Raw genomic sequence first — 15,553 nt, forward strand, 5'->3', positions numbered from 1 at the left:
ATTTTCAATTTTTTCAACAACAGCAGATATAAACAGTCCATACTTGGATTACATTATCGAGCCTCAAGAAAGCAAGATGCAAAAAAAAACTTCAACACAACAAACTTTCAAGTGCCAACAAATAGAAAGTTATCTTCTTATTACAAAAGTTGCCCTTGAAGTTCTCATGCCATTCGTAACTAGGCTACTTATTTCTGCGAGCATGCGTTTTCTATTCTGGTGGATGTTAAAGTAAAAAAACGAAACCGGCTTGCATGCGAAAATGAAATGAGAATTGCTGTTTCCTAGACAAAGCCTCGAATCTCACTATTGGTCACAGAAAAACAACAACAGAAGTCTCATTGATACAGTAATGTTTACTATTAAATGTGGTAGATTTTCGTGATTCAGCGAAAATTTGGGGTTCAACGAAAGCTTGCTGATTAGTGTAAGGGTTCAGAAGGTTAGTAAAGGTTAAGAACCACTGACCTACAACATCTAAACTTTCAGCCTATATGCCGACGATCTGGCTATAGTGCACAACTGCACATGAATGCTTCGAAATAGCCTCCACTGATAAGAACTCCAAGACAGACTACCTCTACAAGTAAAAACTCAAGCTCAGCTAAAGTAAAACGGTGTCGACTGCTTTCCATCTGAACAGCAGGGAAGCAAAGCGTGAGTTGAATATCAATGGAGACATCTTACCCTTTAACCCCACACCAGTGTTGGTTTGGACAGAACTCTCACACACCACAACACTTCGCAGACACGTGATCGAGCTCGGCACCTGATTGATATCTGATTTTGAAAATATTTTTCTTCGGATTGAGAAAACCCTCATAAGGTTAATCCTGGCAGTTTTGCATGCTCACACAATCATGAATCACTGACGTTAGCCTGGTCACCGTCCAATGGGTAGGCTACTGACAGTGAATTTTCCACTTGCTGTAAGCAAGTCTGCAGGTTAAATTGTTTCATTGACTATATTGAGCTAACCGTTGGCGTATTTGTGAGTCGCTGCTGCAGATGGAGTGTTTCATGCAAGTGATATTTTGAGCGTTCTTCTCGAAACATTTCTTATAGAAATTAAATTGAGTAAACGTTTTGTCGTCGGCAGCGTGGCCTATTGGTTTAAGGGTTAGGAAGGTAGTGATTTCAGTGACGTGGGTTCGATTCGCAACCTTGCCATTACTCCTTTTTCTTCTTTAATTACCGTACCAAACAAAGTTCAAAGCAAGAATCAACTCTCTGGCTGAGTACTAAAAGGGCCACAATGACCACAGAGAGCTGGTTCACTGTCCATTGTGTCCAATGTACTGTAAAGTGTCTACAGGTCAAAACACTCCGTTTACTGCAGCGACGTAGCAAATACGACTCCCGTTGAATGGAAAGCTGTTCTTGAAAAGCATTGTTCAAGCGCACGCCCAGGAGTAGAATCATTGTTTCTTGTTGTATGTTTGTGCGCTTAAACTGAGAAAAGCATCAGGTTAGACTAGAGTGACCATGATTCTCCGAGTTGTGAGATTCCTTATAGCCTACGACGCTTGAAAGGGCACCACATTGACATTGGTCAATAGGTCGTCGTGGCTGTGTCTTTGGAAAGTCACATTATACTGTAATGCCTGGTATACAGTGATTGCAAAAATTGGCTTGCTAAAATACAAAATATAAAACATGGCTATGACCATCTCTTGAGGATCATGGTCTTCAAACTAGAGCCAATACTGTAAGTTATTGAGACACGAAGACATACATACAATGTTATGATGCGAGAGATACTTCGTTGAATTAGATTTATGTCAGTTTTGCACATGTGCAACAAAATATCATGAGGTGTTTTTAAACACTTTTGCCTCAGCGAGGTGATTGTATGTTATGCTTATATATTGTTCGGGGCTCCATACGGCGAAAAATTACAAACCTATCAGAGTGACGGTTCTGATCCTTCGCTGTTAAACTTTTAAAATGGCTTGTTCCTAAAAATATCATAACACGCAGCCTATTGGTTGAATTTCAAGAAAAGTATAAATGGCGTAAAAAAACAATGTTGGGAGGAGGCTGTGCAACTGTACTGTGGGCCACAAGTGTACAAGGGTTTATAAACTGTCAAAATTAAGTTTCTGAAAAGATTTTTAAAATCAGGGTAAAATTAAAACGTATTTTTTCAATGAAAACTTGATTAACTGACTTTGGGGTAATACAAAGTCAGACAACGTAGCTGATGATGAATATAACTCATAGAAGACAAAAACAGAACCATGGGAAAAAACCAAACACGACACAATTGACAAATACGAAACACTAAGAACTTTATTGGAGCACAAAAAACACTACAATGAAATAATGCGAGATAAAATGGAATCAGGCACAGTGTAGGTCGGTGACTTGGTTAGTCAAGGCAGCAAAATTTGTCGTTTTGGCATTGATTGAAGATCTGTTCAATCAATACAAAAATGACGGATTTTACGAGTTAAATTCAGTTTATCCTCGTCGTCGTCGCTTACGCTAATGCAACATACTATTAACATCACATGTCGTTAAGAAAACGTGAAAAACGATAGTTTTACTTCGTTAAGAGAGCCAAAAAAACATTAAAATGTAAAGTAATGAACAAACAATGGGCTACAAGCAAAATCATGAATCAAGAAACTAACATATCTTAAACGTCATCTGACATCAAAAGCAACCAGCACAGTTGGTCCAGTAAAAAACTTAAGGCCCGAAGAGCACAAAGTTGCTCTCATTATGCACTTTGAGAATTACTCAAAATCATCGTTGAGGTGCAGAAAGCACATGAAAGTAACGTTTTAACAGATGTGAATGGGAAAGAGTGGAAAACTGAAAACTCAATACATAAAAATGTTTGATATTCTTTACAAAACACTAAGCAAAACCACGTGCCATTTCTTATTCTAAAGTCATCAGACCCTAAGAAAAATAACTCAAAACTATGGTAACATAATTGTCGACCAAGCAAACTCACGATGCGTCAGTTCGCTCTTTCGTTCAATAAAATAATAAATTGCTTAAAAATCTGGCTTCAAAATATCAAGGTGCAAGATTAAGACCAATACATGGCTGGGACAAATATTGTGAAAGCCAAACCATCGCATAAAAAGTAAGTTTTATAGCACGTAAGTTTTTGACACTCACCATAGTCACCAAGCGAGCTCCAAACATTTCTTTTGGTTAAAATATGATATGACTTTAGTGACAACTTCTTTGTGTCAAATGATCAAATAAAAACGAAACAGTAAAAAAATTTTCACAATATTGCTTTATATGAAATCGTTCATTTTAATCGATTTTACATCCAATCAACGTGTTGAAACACGAAATGTCGTTCGTGTTCGTTGTGAGTGCTTCATTCTAAGTGGATGAAGCAAAGACAAAAGGTTATCTTAATCGCGTAAATTGTATAACATCAAGAAAGGGAAATAGTACGTTATTTTTCATCGATCAACAATCAACGGAATTGATCGGAATAATTTCTGACACTTTTTTATAATTTCCTTTTGGGTCTGCAACACATTGAACTTTTCTAACGTCTTCAAGACGACGAATTAGTGCAAAACCATCATCATAAGTTGCAATGAGCAATTTTCCGCCACAATGTATCACTAGCGGGGATTCCCGACCGGACATGACGTCACAATCGTCGATTCTCATTTCCTCCGGACTCCCTCAAAAGCCAGAACATCGTGAGTGGTGCCAGGTGGGATGCTGGAATGACCGGGATTACTACCCTGAGAGCCAATATATGGATCAGTTTCAGTGTTGGAGAATTGAATTGTTAATTATGTGTTTCGTTAATTATGCTATATATGTGTTTCGTCGACTTAGAAAAGGCATTTGACAGAGTACCAAGGAAAGTGATGGAGTGGGCAATGAGGAAAAGAGGTATACCGGAGGTATTAGTGAGAGCTGTGATGTCTATGTATGAGGATGCAAGAACAAAAGTGAGAGTTGGATCAAATTATTCAAACGAGTTTTTTGTGAAGGTTGGTGTACACCAAGGATCAGTTTTGTCACCTCTGATATTTGCTATTGTGGTTGACGTTGTAACTGAAGGAGTGAGGGAGGGCTTATTGAGTGAATTTTTGTATGCAGACGACCTGGTCTTGACAAGTAATAGTATGGAGGGACTGGAGAGAAAGTTTGAGAAATGGAAAGAAGCATTTGAAACCAAGGGTATGAAGGTGAATCTTGAAAAAACAAAAGTGATGGTGAGTGGAGCAGAAGGAACAGTTGTTGAGAGCAAAGTAGATCCCTGTGGAATATGTGGCAAGAGAGTGATGAGAAATTCAATGCAATGCAAGGAATGTGAAAAGTGGGTACATGCAAGATGTGCTAATGTCAAGAGAGCCGCAACAAGATTGGCGAAGTGTTTTGTTTGTGGGAAATGCAGTAAAGGAAGGAATGAAGTGGAAGGCCATGATGATGAGTTCTGCCATGGCATCGAAACAGTGACAGACTTCTGTTATCTGGGTGATCGGATAAATGGAAGTGGTGGATGTGAAGCAGCGGTGACAACAAGGGCAAGATTGGGCTGGGCAAAGTTCAGGGAATGTGGGGAAATGTTGTATGGCAGAAAATTCTCACTAAGGATGAAAGGGAAAGTATATCGGAGCTGTGTGCGGACTGCAATGCTATATGGTAGCGAGACATGGATATTGAGAGAGAGTGAACTGGCAATCCTGAGAAGAACGGAAAGGTCAATGGTGAGAGCAATGTGTGGGGTGAAAACGAGAAGGGAAAAAAGGACTGAAGAATTGTTGGATATGCTAGAGATGAGAGAGACCATAGACCAACTGGCAAGGGCAAATGGAGTAAGATGGTATGGACATGTGATAAGGAGGGAGGAAGGAAGTTTTCTTAGAAAGGCACTAGATCTAAAGGTGGACGGGAAGAGGAAACGCGGTCGTCCAAGAAGAACGTGGAAACAACAAGTGAAGGATGAATTTAAAAAAGTCGGACTGAAGGAGGAAGATGCAAGGGACAGGGTGAAATGGAGAAAAGGGATTAAAACAATTGCTGCGCGGAAACAATCGGCCACCCCCACTAGTGGGGAACAAACCGACGATGGATTATGATGATGAATTATTATCGGGAATTTAAGCCAACAAAGTAAAGCTTGTTTAAGTTTATGCAATGTTTTTAGACTTTTAATTACTGGAAAGGTGTAAGTTCGTTATATAGCTATATTTTGAAGTTATACTTATTGATGGTAGAATAGTCACTAGGTGAAGTTAACAATTAGTTTAGTTCAAGTTAACAAATTTTACTTTGCTAAGTATTGAGCATAGTTTCTGAAGGGCTGGATTTTGTTTTTTTGTTGCAAATAGATCTGGCATATCAAGCATTTGTTTCGAAGGCTGGTTATTCAAAATTATAAAACGCACAATGGGCAAAACTCAGTGACAAGGTGAAGTTATACGAATCGACGAAAACATTTCCTCGATTGCATTGAATACAAACAGAACACTATCTGGATCACCCCATACACACCTGCATAGCTCTCGAAGAGGTGAAATCTGGTTGCGTGTTGGCGGCTGAACCTCTATGCAACCTTGCACTAACTTTGCGCTCCCGCTCAGCTCTAGAAAGTGGCCGCGAGGCACCTGTGAAAGAGAAAATCAACTTCCATTTGTTTGAGCCCATGTGACAATCAAAGACAGCTATCTACAATCAAAGGTAGGCAGTAGCGCGCTACTTTTCAATGACTGGTAGGCGGTAGCGGTATATTTCGGTTTATTGTAGTGAATTCCGCGGTAACGATAGCGCGCTACTTTCAAAGTAGCGGGTGCCCACCAACCCAACGTTATATTGCTGCAGTTTTTTCACCAAGGCACACCATTTTGATTCACAGGATAAACAATAAGTGACCAGAAACGCTGCATAAAAACAACTAAAATGTATTTTTCTACGCATCACAACACAAGCAGTTTTGTATAAACCGACGCACAATTACTTTCACTTCTATATGAACGCACAAACAACGTTTCAACCGAGAAAGAAATAATCTGTTACATTTAGTATCAGACCGAAACTTTACTGTATTTCATTACGAACTTCGGATAACTGTGCATTTATTTTCCTTAATATGTAATATGTACTCCATACTCCAATATCACAATACAGTATTTTAGCTGTGCTGCCTCTACGCTTAGTAGAAAAAACTTCAATTTTTCACACTCAGAAAATTGTTTGTACCAACTTTGTACGTTCTGCGTTGCAGTTTGGCGGGCTCCAGTAGAAACTCCATGTGACGAACGATGTTCTTCCCTGCCTTGGCCATCAGCTGAAGCTCTACTTCCCTGTTGCAATGTAGTGATATTAAATTATTTTTATTATCGCAGAAAATATAAAAAACACATGGCCTTACGCCTTATCATTTAAAGCTTACTGATAATAATTATCAGGAAACAAAAATATTCGAAACAGAATATTGTGTTAGTTACTTTGTGTTCAATTTTGTATCAAGCTTCACAATAAAGACAATCTTCCACCACACAGTACACACCCACCCACCGTCAATACGACACCACAGAATTAGAACTCAAATTTCAGATGGCAACATCTGATCAATTTCAATGACAACGTTTTTCATACCAGGTTAGTTAAAAAAAAGAAAAATAATTATGTTGGGTGGTTTAGTTCATTGCGGCTGAGATTGTTTCATCAGTTTTTACAATTTCATTGAACTTTGCGACTAGCTTCGAGGGGCTAAAGCATTAACAAACAATAATAATAGTCGATCGGACACCACAGTTTGGTAAATTTAGGTATAAAAAGCTCTTTATCATGTACGTTTAATAGCAATCTAATAAAAATAAATAGAGCCCAACATATACTGTAAATACTAAACTAATCTTCTGAAGAGGAGTTTAGTATCTACACTCTACAGCAGAGCTTTCCAAACTTTTTTGCTCGCGACCCCTTTCAATCTCCTAACATTTTCCGCGACCCCCTTTACGGTTAAAGGAATAAACAATGCGAAATATACGTTTGTGATATATATTGAAAGGTTTAATTTGAACGAAAACTAAAAGCAAGTTTTCCGTACTCGAAGCCTACTACTTTACTAGGCCTTGTAGCCTGCTGAAAACAAAACCAAACAACAGTAAACACATTTATTCAGTGTGATGGGTGCGACTGCTCTCTGCGACGAAGCAAGTCTAGCCGTCGCTCGATGTTTGCCAATGCTGGTCTCAAGGCAGCTTCAATGTTATTTGCGCTGGAACGGTATTTTATCAACTTTGAAAACACTGACACGCACATATATGTGTTGGCGGCAGTACATATAGTTGTGGCCAAAACTTTAAGACCAGACTTGATTTATGACGATTTTTGCATTACTTCAAAATACTGCATCATATATTGTTTCAGTTGCATCATCTTTATGCATCATCTTATATCTGATGCAGTATTTTGAAGTAATGCAAAAATCGTCATAAATCAAGTCTGGTCTTAAACTTTTGGCCACAACTATATGTACCTTGTGACGTCACAGAGAACAGAATCATAGCTTGATGCGCAACGAGACCTCGCAAACGGGTATCAAACAAAAGCGGCCCTAGCGAGACGAGGGCAACAAAATTTGGATTTTTTTATTGCTAAAACGCATGTTGTACACAATGACATCACGATGAAACAAAAAACTCGCAAAGTTAATTTGGGTTTCCCCGCCCTTTAAGGAAGATGCGATGGACAGAACGAGACGAAGAATAGGAGTTGCAAGGCAATAGCTGTAAACAAAGAGTTGGCCTTTATCAACAGGGGGCAAAATAGAATTTGGATGAAGACGAAATTTTGATTCCTTGCAAGGTCGTCATTCTGACCACGCTTCTCAACTGACTTTAGTTATTAGGTTAACAACATGTCAGTGTCATTGCTCTGCACAGGAATTAATTTAAGCACAGGTACTACTACTATGTTGATATTGCATATACTTACAAACTTGAGCATGTTCCAGTCAAATACATAATCGTATGTGAATCCCTGTCTATGGAATAAGTTCCGAAACAACTGGCGGAGGTAAGAATAATCAGGCTTGTCATCGAACCTCAGAGAACGACAGTAATTCAAATAGGTGACAAACTCGGCTGAAAGTAAGAAAACAACATATCATTGTACAGAACACTTTCTCTACACTTAGATTGGTAAGAAACCTGAGACCGGCCATATGATGACAGTTGTGTGCCAATGTATCCTTCGAGTTCAAGTCAATATTACTTATTCTTTCGTTGTTTATTGATCATGCATGTTATAATATATAGACTCGGAATAATATCATATAAGGCTTACTGACATTCGTGGTGATCAACACAGTTTGTTCTTCTAAAATATAGATTTTGATTGCCTTTTTACTTTAATAAAGTGGGTCTCTCTAAAAAATACCATCACAAGTGAAACAAGACTTGCCCGAGAAGAACTGATATAAGTACCGTCGGTATGAAAGCTCGGAATGGCCCGTTTCGGCGAGTTCCCTATTCAGCGATTTTTTGAAATTTTTGAAAGGAAATCGTCGGATACCGTAGCCTAATTATCATTGCCGTTTTTACATCGTTTTAACGTCACTAAACGTTGAAATCGTGCAGAAAAAATAAAATGTTTGAAACTATTCAATTAAAATTCGTCATGTTTATGTCTATAAGTTAGTACTTTTGAATAATTAAAATAAATGTGTGGCCAACAGCTTGGATTGTAATTAGATTTAGTGGTGAATTAGATTTAGTTAGATGGCTTGATTTAGTGATAAAAATACAAAAAAAATTGTAGTGAAAAGCAAATTAAGGAGAAAGATTATAGTTGCAACAATTTGTATAAAACATTAAAGCTACAGAAGTAAAGTAGTTTTGATGATACGAATTTTAGTATAAAAAATAAAAAGGTCCGGCAGCACTAACTTCTAAAAGTATACTTAAGCTAGGTAACAAAAATAACTAATATATTCCAAGTTTGCATACAGACGGTGACGTACGATTCAAAGAACCCAATTAGTCTAACAGTTCGTATTTCCGTTGATTCAATGTCTGAATATTGAATAATATTCAATTGTCAGATTTGCAGAAGGCGTCGTTGGATTTTCAAAAAATCGCCGAAAAAGGCTCTCGCCGAATAGGAAACTCGCCGAATAGTAGCAGACCCATGAAAGCTAGGTGCAATTATCAAAGTGTAACTATTGTGAAGAAAGGGGCGTTCTTCCCGGCTTTCAGCACAAGGCTGAGCACTCACTAGTACAGCGAGCAGTTGCGATTCGCTAACCATAACGGTATAGCTTCCACGCTAGCCATTCAGACCACCCAATCAACAATATGAGTTAAACTGACTGGTAAAGCGGTGGTCGAATACCTTTGTGGCAGAATTAGTGGTGCGATACTGACGAGCCCAGCCTCATGGGCGAAACACGGTGTCTATCGCTGTCAATTCTTGCTGAGATATCCACCAAAGCAGTGGCTAAAATCAAGAAAGCCATTTGTACGCGCTGCACAAGACCTTCTGGCAGCCTCTGCTGGAAGCCCTAGCAAACAGTGGTGCCACGCGGCGTGGTGTGAACAATGGTCAAGCAGCACGTCCCCACTTCGCCAAGTATTCAGATCCCCGTCCGAAAACCAGCTGGGACATGGCCTCTCTAGACTTGCCTCATCAAGGCGTAACCGTTTGCTCACTGGTGTTGGACGCTATGGTGCAGACATGTTGCGCTGGGGCTTGGCAGAGAGTGCTGCTTGTAAGTGTGGCGAAATGCAGACGGCAGCCCACATTATCAAGGATTGCCGGCTATATAGACCACCCCATGGTATGGAAGACTTAATTTCCATCGATGACGACACCAGGCAGTGGCTAACCAACCGATGCCCTGACATATAGCGACAATTAGCGTGGAAGCTATACCGTTATGGTTAGCGAATCGCAACTGCTCGCTGTACTAGTGAGTGTTCAGCCTTGTGTTGATAGCCGGGAAGAACGCCCCTTTCTTCACAATGTCCTTTGCCCTGGCGCCTGCTGGTTTTGTTGGCTCTTTTCTTTCCACAAAGATAAGAGTTAAACAGACTGGTAAAGCGGTGGTCGAATACCTTTGTGGCAGAATAAATGGTTCGACTCTCTTCCTCGTGGGAGACCCCAATTTTATCCGCTCTGCCTACTGGCAGACCGGGTATAAGAGTCAAAGTACCTGCGCGAGGACGCGTGAAGGAGACGTGGGCGCTGCCCGGCGGTCAATTACTGCCGGTTCCAGCGTCCACACACGACGGGTCGCCCGGTTTGTCGCAGGGCTTCTTTCTGGGCTATGCAGAAAGAGCCTGTCTCCCTGGCCCGCTCCGCCATTCTAAATTTGCGGACGGGCCATATAGTTTTTCGATCCACACTCTCCCTCCACAGGTACCTCGACTCCCCAGCCTGGCCCTCGCGACCTAAGCTGGTGGACTTAACCCTCCGGGTGCATCGTCACCCCATAAATCACGCCGCTCCCCGCCGCCGCGGGGTGTGGCAGGCCGGTTTCTGAAAGTCTTCGACCTGGCTATGTTTGTTTGTGCTCTCTCGCCGTGTCAATTATTTGTACCCGTGCGCTGTTGATGCAAATAAAACAGTTTAACACTAGTGGTGCGATACTGACGAGCCCAGCCTCATGGGCGAAACACGGTGTCTATCGCTGTCAATTCTTGCTACAAATCGACTGCCGAGAAACAAAGTGTAACTAAGTTGTGAAATCACAACCACTTGATAACTTACAACTGTGGCCTTTGCAGAGCACTTCTATCTGGGTGGACATCTTTTTCTCACTGATACGTTCATACTTTTGTCGCTTGGTGGCAGCTTTAAGCCCTTGCCATGGCAACGAGCCGAGATTGAAATACATGAGGATGTATCCGAGTGATTCAAGGTCATCTCGTCGACTTTGCTCTGTGAAAATATTTAATTAAAGATCAACATGATCAGTTGAAGATTGAAACGCATCAATCGTAGGGCGAAACATGTAAAAACCTTTACGGAGAGTCTTGATTAACTTTACCGAGTTTTCTCTTGAATTGAAGTGTCTAGTTGGGTTTTTGCTTTATTCAGTTACTTTTGAAAATTAAGAATAAAACACCAAAAAGAAAAGACTTATAACAGCATAGAATACATATTACATAGCAGTGTTATATACCTATGCCTAAATGTGTGTTTACAGATGCATATCTCGCAGTCCCAGTCAGGTTTTTGTTCTCTCTGTAAGGTATATGCTGGTGGGTCCTCGCATCCCGATATTTCTTTGCCAAGCCAAAGTCTATGATGTAAACAAGGTTCCCTTTTTTACCCAGGCCCATCAAGAAGTTGTCAGGCTTTATGTCACGATGTATAAAATTTTTACTATGGATGTATTCAATCCGACTGATCTGAAAATCAAAAACAAGATAAAAATTATGTAAGACAAAACTTATCGTTTATGATAGTTTAATTAAAAACGATCAGAAGCACCTGCGGTAAAAACTGACTTCATAATGCTTGAAAAAAGCTAACATGCGGTAGTGCAACCAAAAAAATTGCAACTTCTAGTTTAATTCTTTATATATATATCAAATATAGTTATTACTATCTGAAGCCTTTACAAATTGTTTCAACTAACGGATCATCAGAAGGTCTTATTCAAATAGAATCATCAGAAGGTCTTATTCAAATAGATGGAAAAGATTCTATTTGAATAAGACCTTCTGATGATCCGTTAGGTGAAACAATTTGTAAAGGCTTCAGATAGTAATAACTATATTTGATTTAATTCGCTCTGCTTTGTATTTTTGCTTAGCATTGAGCACTTTTTTGTAGTATTAATAGTTTTCATTGTTTTTATATCAATTTTTTCTTAGAAGAGAGGAATTATGGGTGGGCGAGAGTTTTCTAACAGATTTCATTGAATGTGTATGTTCGCAAATTCGTAATGGTTAGTCTTTCTCACAAAGACTGCGTTTAGCGTCGCTGCAGCAATTAAGCTTTAATAGGTTTGATGTTTGCTTTCTTGCGCCTTGCGATCTTATGAGCGCTGCTAAACTAAACAAACTTCTTTTATGTTTTCCTTTGCGACCTAAAAAACGCGTGACTCGTGACCTGTTATCTTTAAAGTGGCGCTTTCGGATTTGCCGCAAAATGTTCGGACAGGTGACTGTGCTGACGGAACCTTCCCAAGCCGGAAGCTGATCCGACAGAATACTAACGACAAATGAAGCAGGTAGATTTCCATAGCTCATGCTGTTTTCTACAACTACCGGTGCATTGCCTGAGACATTCACTTCACCACTGTCCATCCTTGAAGCACTGCTTTCTTCATCAATGTCATCTCTACGTTCATTCGTACTGGACGTGGCTTCTTCAGCGTTATTATCTCGACGCCTTTTGGAAGCTGGTTTTAAGAATGCGCGAATAGATGTTTGACTTTGCTTCATGTTTAACTTTTCAATAATGAAATGACAACATCGCGCGGTGCCTCAATTAATACCCAGCAACAAGTTTGTGAGGAAAGACTTGTAAAAAGCGATTGTTTCAGTACGTCTTGAGTTTGTATCGGTTATTTTATTGTCATGTTCATTATGATGTCATATTCATATTCCCTTATGCTGACCCGGAACTGAAGTTTGATTGAGACCATTCGGAAAAATGCGACCATTCGGAGAAAAGATCAAACGTGGCTTTCTCTCACCAGGAATTGCCCGTGCACGGACATTTTGCCGAAAGGACATTTGGCCGAATGACATTTTGCCGATGGACAAATTGCCGAAAGGACTAAGGTTGTGAATGATAGACTAAAACACACTGTGGAGAATATCGATAGATATAACACAAAAAGGAGTTTCGGCAAAATGTCCATTCAGCAAAATGTCTTTCGGCAAAATGTCCGGGTACCGAATTGCCAGCGTGTTGCAGTTGCCGTAGCAACAACAATGCAGTGAGTACCGCCTTTTTTCAACGCAGCATTGTTGCAAAATTGCTTTTTTCTGTCGGATACCTAGCGAGAGACATAGCGTAAAACAAGAAGTTGCGCTGCAGTTGGTTGGATAATTCAGCGTTTAACAAAAACGGAAATAATTGTAACGAACACTTCAAAAGAGTCATGAAAACAGGGTGGGCAAAATATATTTTGCCCACCCTATGTCGACGCCCATGTATATATATACTATGCTAATTGCAAAATGATGTGTCGTTGCTGGTGTTATCTGTTTATGGTGCAACAAAGTTACTTCTTTACTAAAATCTATCATAGTGGAAATAATAAAGGTTCAGATTTGGGTATCAAATGAACAGACTTCAATTTCAAAACTGTGGTGATACGTAACAAACTTCGAAACAAAACAATCACAGAAAAAGTATGAACTTATAATACATACCAACTGGTCAGCCAACAGTAAAGCTGTCTTTAGGCTAAATCGTCTTGAACAAAAATTAAACAAATCTTCTAGACTGGGTCCAAGAAGTTCCATCACCAGAACGTTGTAGTCTCCTTCTGCACCACACCACTTCACAGTCGGAATACCAACTACAAAAATGAAAGTTTATTAATCTACTAATTTTACGTTGTATATGCGTCTTTGGCATGGAACATTCATAAAATACAACTTCTTTTGATTTAAAGTAATTATCCAATCACCTCCACCCTGCATCACTTTGTAAAACTTGCTTTCGATGTGAAGTTGAGGATGTTTGGTTTTCACGCATTCCAACTTGATGGCAACTTCCTCACCGGTTGATATATTCGTACCTGGTGCCAATATAGTTAACAAATTATTACTAACATGAATGCATGGCAATGGTTAATTGGTTATCTATATGTATGCAACACAAAGAACTTATTTTTTTGAAAAAGATATGGCTTTGGTAGAGAATGTGTCTTGTAACATAACCAGATTCAACATATATATCTATTTTAAAGATGTACAGAAAACAAAACTACTTTAAAACAAATTTTACATGATCAAACATTTTCGACATCACACGATATCCTCTTTATGAATAACAATTATAGAGCACATGATCACATTTTCTTATGTGTAAATTTTATAAGTCAATTTTATAACAAAATACGGTAACGTGACAAAACATATTTTCAGGTACATGATTTCCTAATCAAAGAAAAGTTAGGTCTAAATTACACAAATATCATACCGAGATAAATATCACCAAAAGAACCACTTCCAATTTTTCTTCCCAGTCTATATTTATTTCCAACTCTCAACTCCATGATTAACTAGCCTACCAAAGATGAACAGCTGGTATAAAGAATAAAATAGGTAGCCTGTTGTATAAATTGGGGTATTAAATCTCACAATTCAGAAGCTCCAACTAAAATAAAATATATGTATGTAAGTTTCCTAGAAATGATACAGATTCCTAGATTAGCACTGGCAATAGTTGAAAAATAATAAAAGCTTATGGTACGGTACCAGAGTTAACCAAGTTTGAAGTTTGTGCTCGATATACATTCAAATTTGTAGCCTATTCTTGTTATCGGGTTTGTACATATCCATATTTTCAAATGGAAAATTTCAATGATGAGATGGAAAACAGTCTTCCATCATTCTACCTCAATACCATCATCAACTTTCTAACATTGCATCAAGACATACAACATTTGTAAAATAAGTTCAGCAAAAATTTCTTTTTGATTATGTTTCTCAAGCTGAAAGAATAATAAAATTTCAATTCAATTCAATTTTTTTTTCATTTCTGATCATCACAATGAAAAACAATATCTACCAAACATAGCCGAGGTGTAGAAAAACGTATATGTTATAACCTGCTTGGTACCAAAACAGGACAATCAGTTTAACACACGGCACGGTTGCATCTTGCATGCATTGAACCAATACCACTATTGCCCGGACAGTTGCTCGAGAAAGACAAGTAGACAGCCTTCACCTTGTGAGCAGCATAGTTCTTAAATGATTCTATTTGTGTGAACACTTGAATACACAATCAAACCAGGGTTGAGAAAAACCCGGGTTTTTTTGAAAAAGCCCAACCCGCATGGTTTTTTTTTTCGCATGGGTTTTTTAAAAAAAAACTCGTTTTTTTTGGGGTTTTATTTAAAAAAGCTGCAAAAAAGGTAGATTCATGCACTTATTTCACATCAAATACTACTTTTTACCAATGAAGTGCCTCTCACTCACAGTACATGCTGGCATAACTCAACAAAATAATGCACTAGAGCTGTTTAACTATGAGGCCTTCTTCCATAAATGAGTTTTAGTCAGGGTTGGAAGTAACGACTAGTTGTCGCTATTCGATAGCGTTATTCGTTGCTTTCTGAATATCGAATGCTTATACCCATTTCTTTTAAAAATAAATATCAAATGCGCGTTATTCAGTGCTTTTTTATGCAAGCAACGAAATCATTATTCGGTTTTCGCTAATCGATATTTAGGAGAACTGCTGAATCATTTTTTGTTGTTCACTTACTTCGTCGTCAAAACAAATTTACGAGATTTAGTTTTCGGATTACTATCCGACCTAGTCCCCTTCCGATTTTCGAACTTTAAAGGATTAAGGAAAATTTTGCGGCAACACAGTTCAGAAAAACCATGCCAGTGATAGTCGTTAACGGTGT

The 15,553-nt window shown here is 38.9% G+C and overlaps 1 protein-coding gene across 1 annotated transcript; it reads right to left on the reverse strand.

The window, feature by feature from the left end:
• Window positions 1–2,274: 2,274 nt before the first annotated feature.
• On the reverse strand, window positions 2,275–14,244 carry LOC145764965 (casein kinase I-like). Its single transcript, XM_082576683.1, has 9 exons — window positions 14,113–14,244; window positions 13,598–13,708; window positions 13,338–13,486; window positions 11,129–11,357; window positions 10,714–10,884; window positions 7,939–8,087; window positions 6,200–6,299; window positions 5,491–5,603; window positions 2,275–3,728 (listed from the first exon to the last, which is right to left on the reverse strand). The coding sequence occupies exons 1-9, from the start codon at window positions 14,186–14,188 to the stop codon at window positions 3,648–3,650; spliced, it is 1,179 nt and encodes a 392-aa protein (XP_082432809.1). The 5' UTR covers window positions 14,189–14,244; the 3' UTR covers window positions 2,275–3,647.
• Between the last annotated feature and the right edge of the window lie 1,309 nt (window positions 14,245–15,553).

The sequence above is a fragment of the Aplidium turbinatum genome, chromosome 2 (assembly GCF_918807975.1).
Source record: "Aplidium turbinatum chromosome 2, kaAplTurb1.1, whole genome shotgun sequence".
NCBI lineage: Eukaryota > Metazoa > Chordata > Ascidiacea > Aplousobranchia > Polyclinidae > Aplidium > Aplidium turbinatum.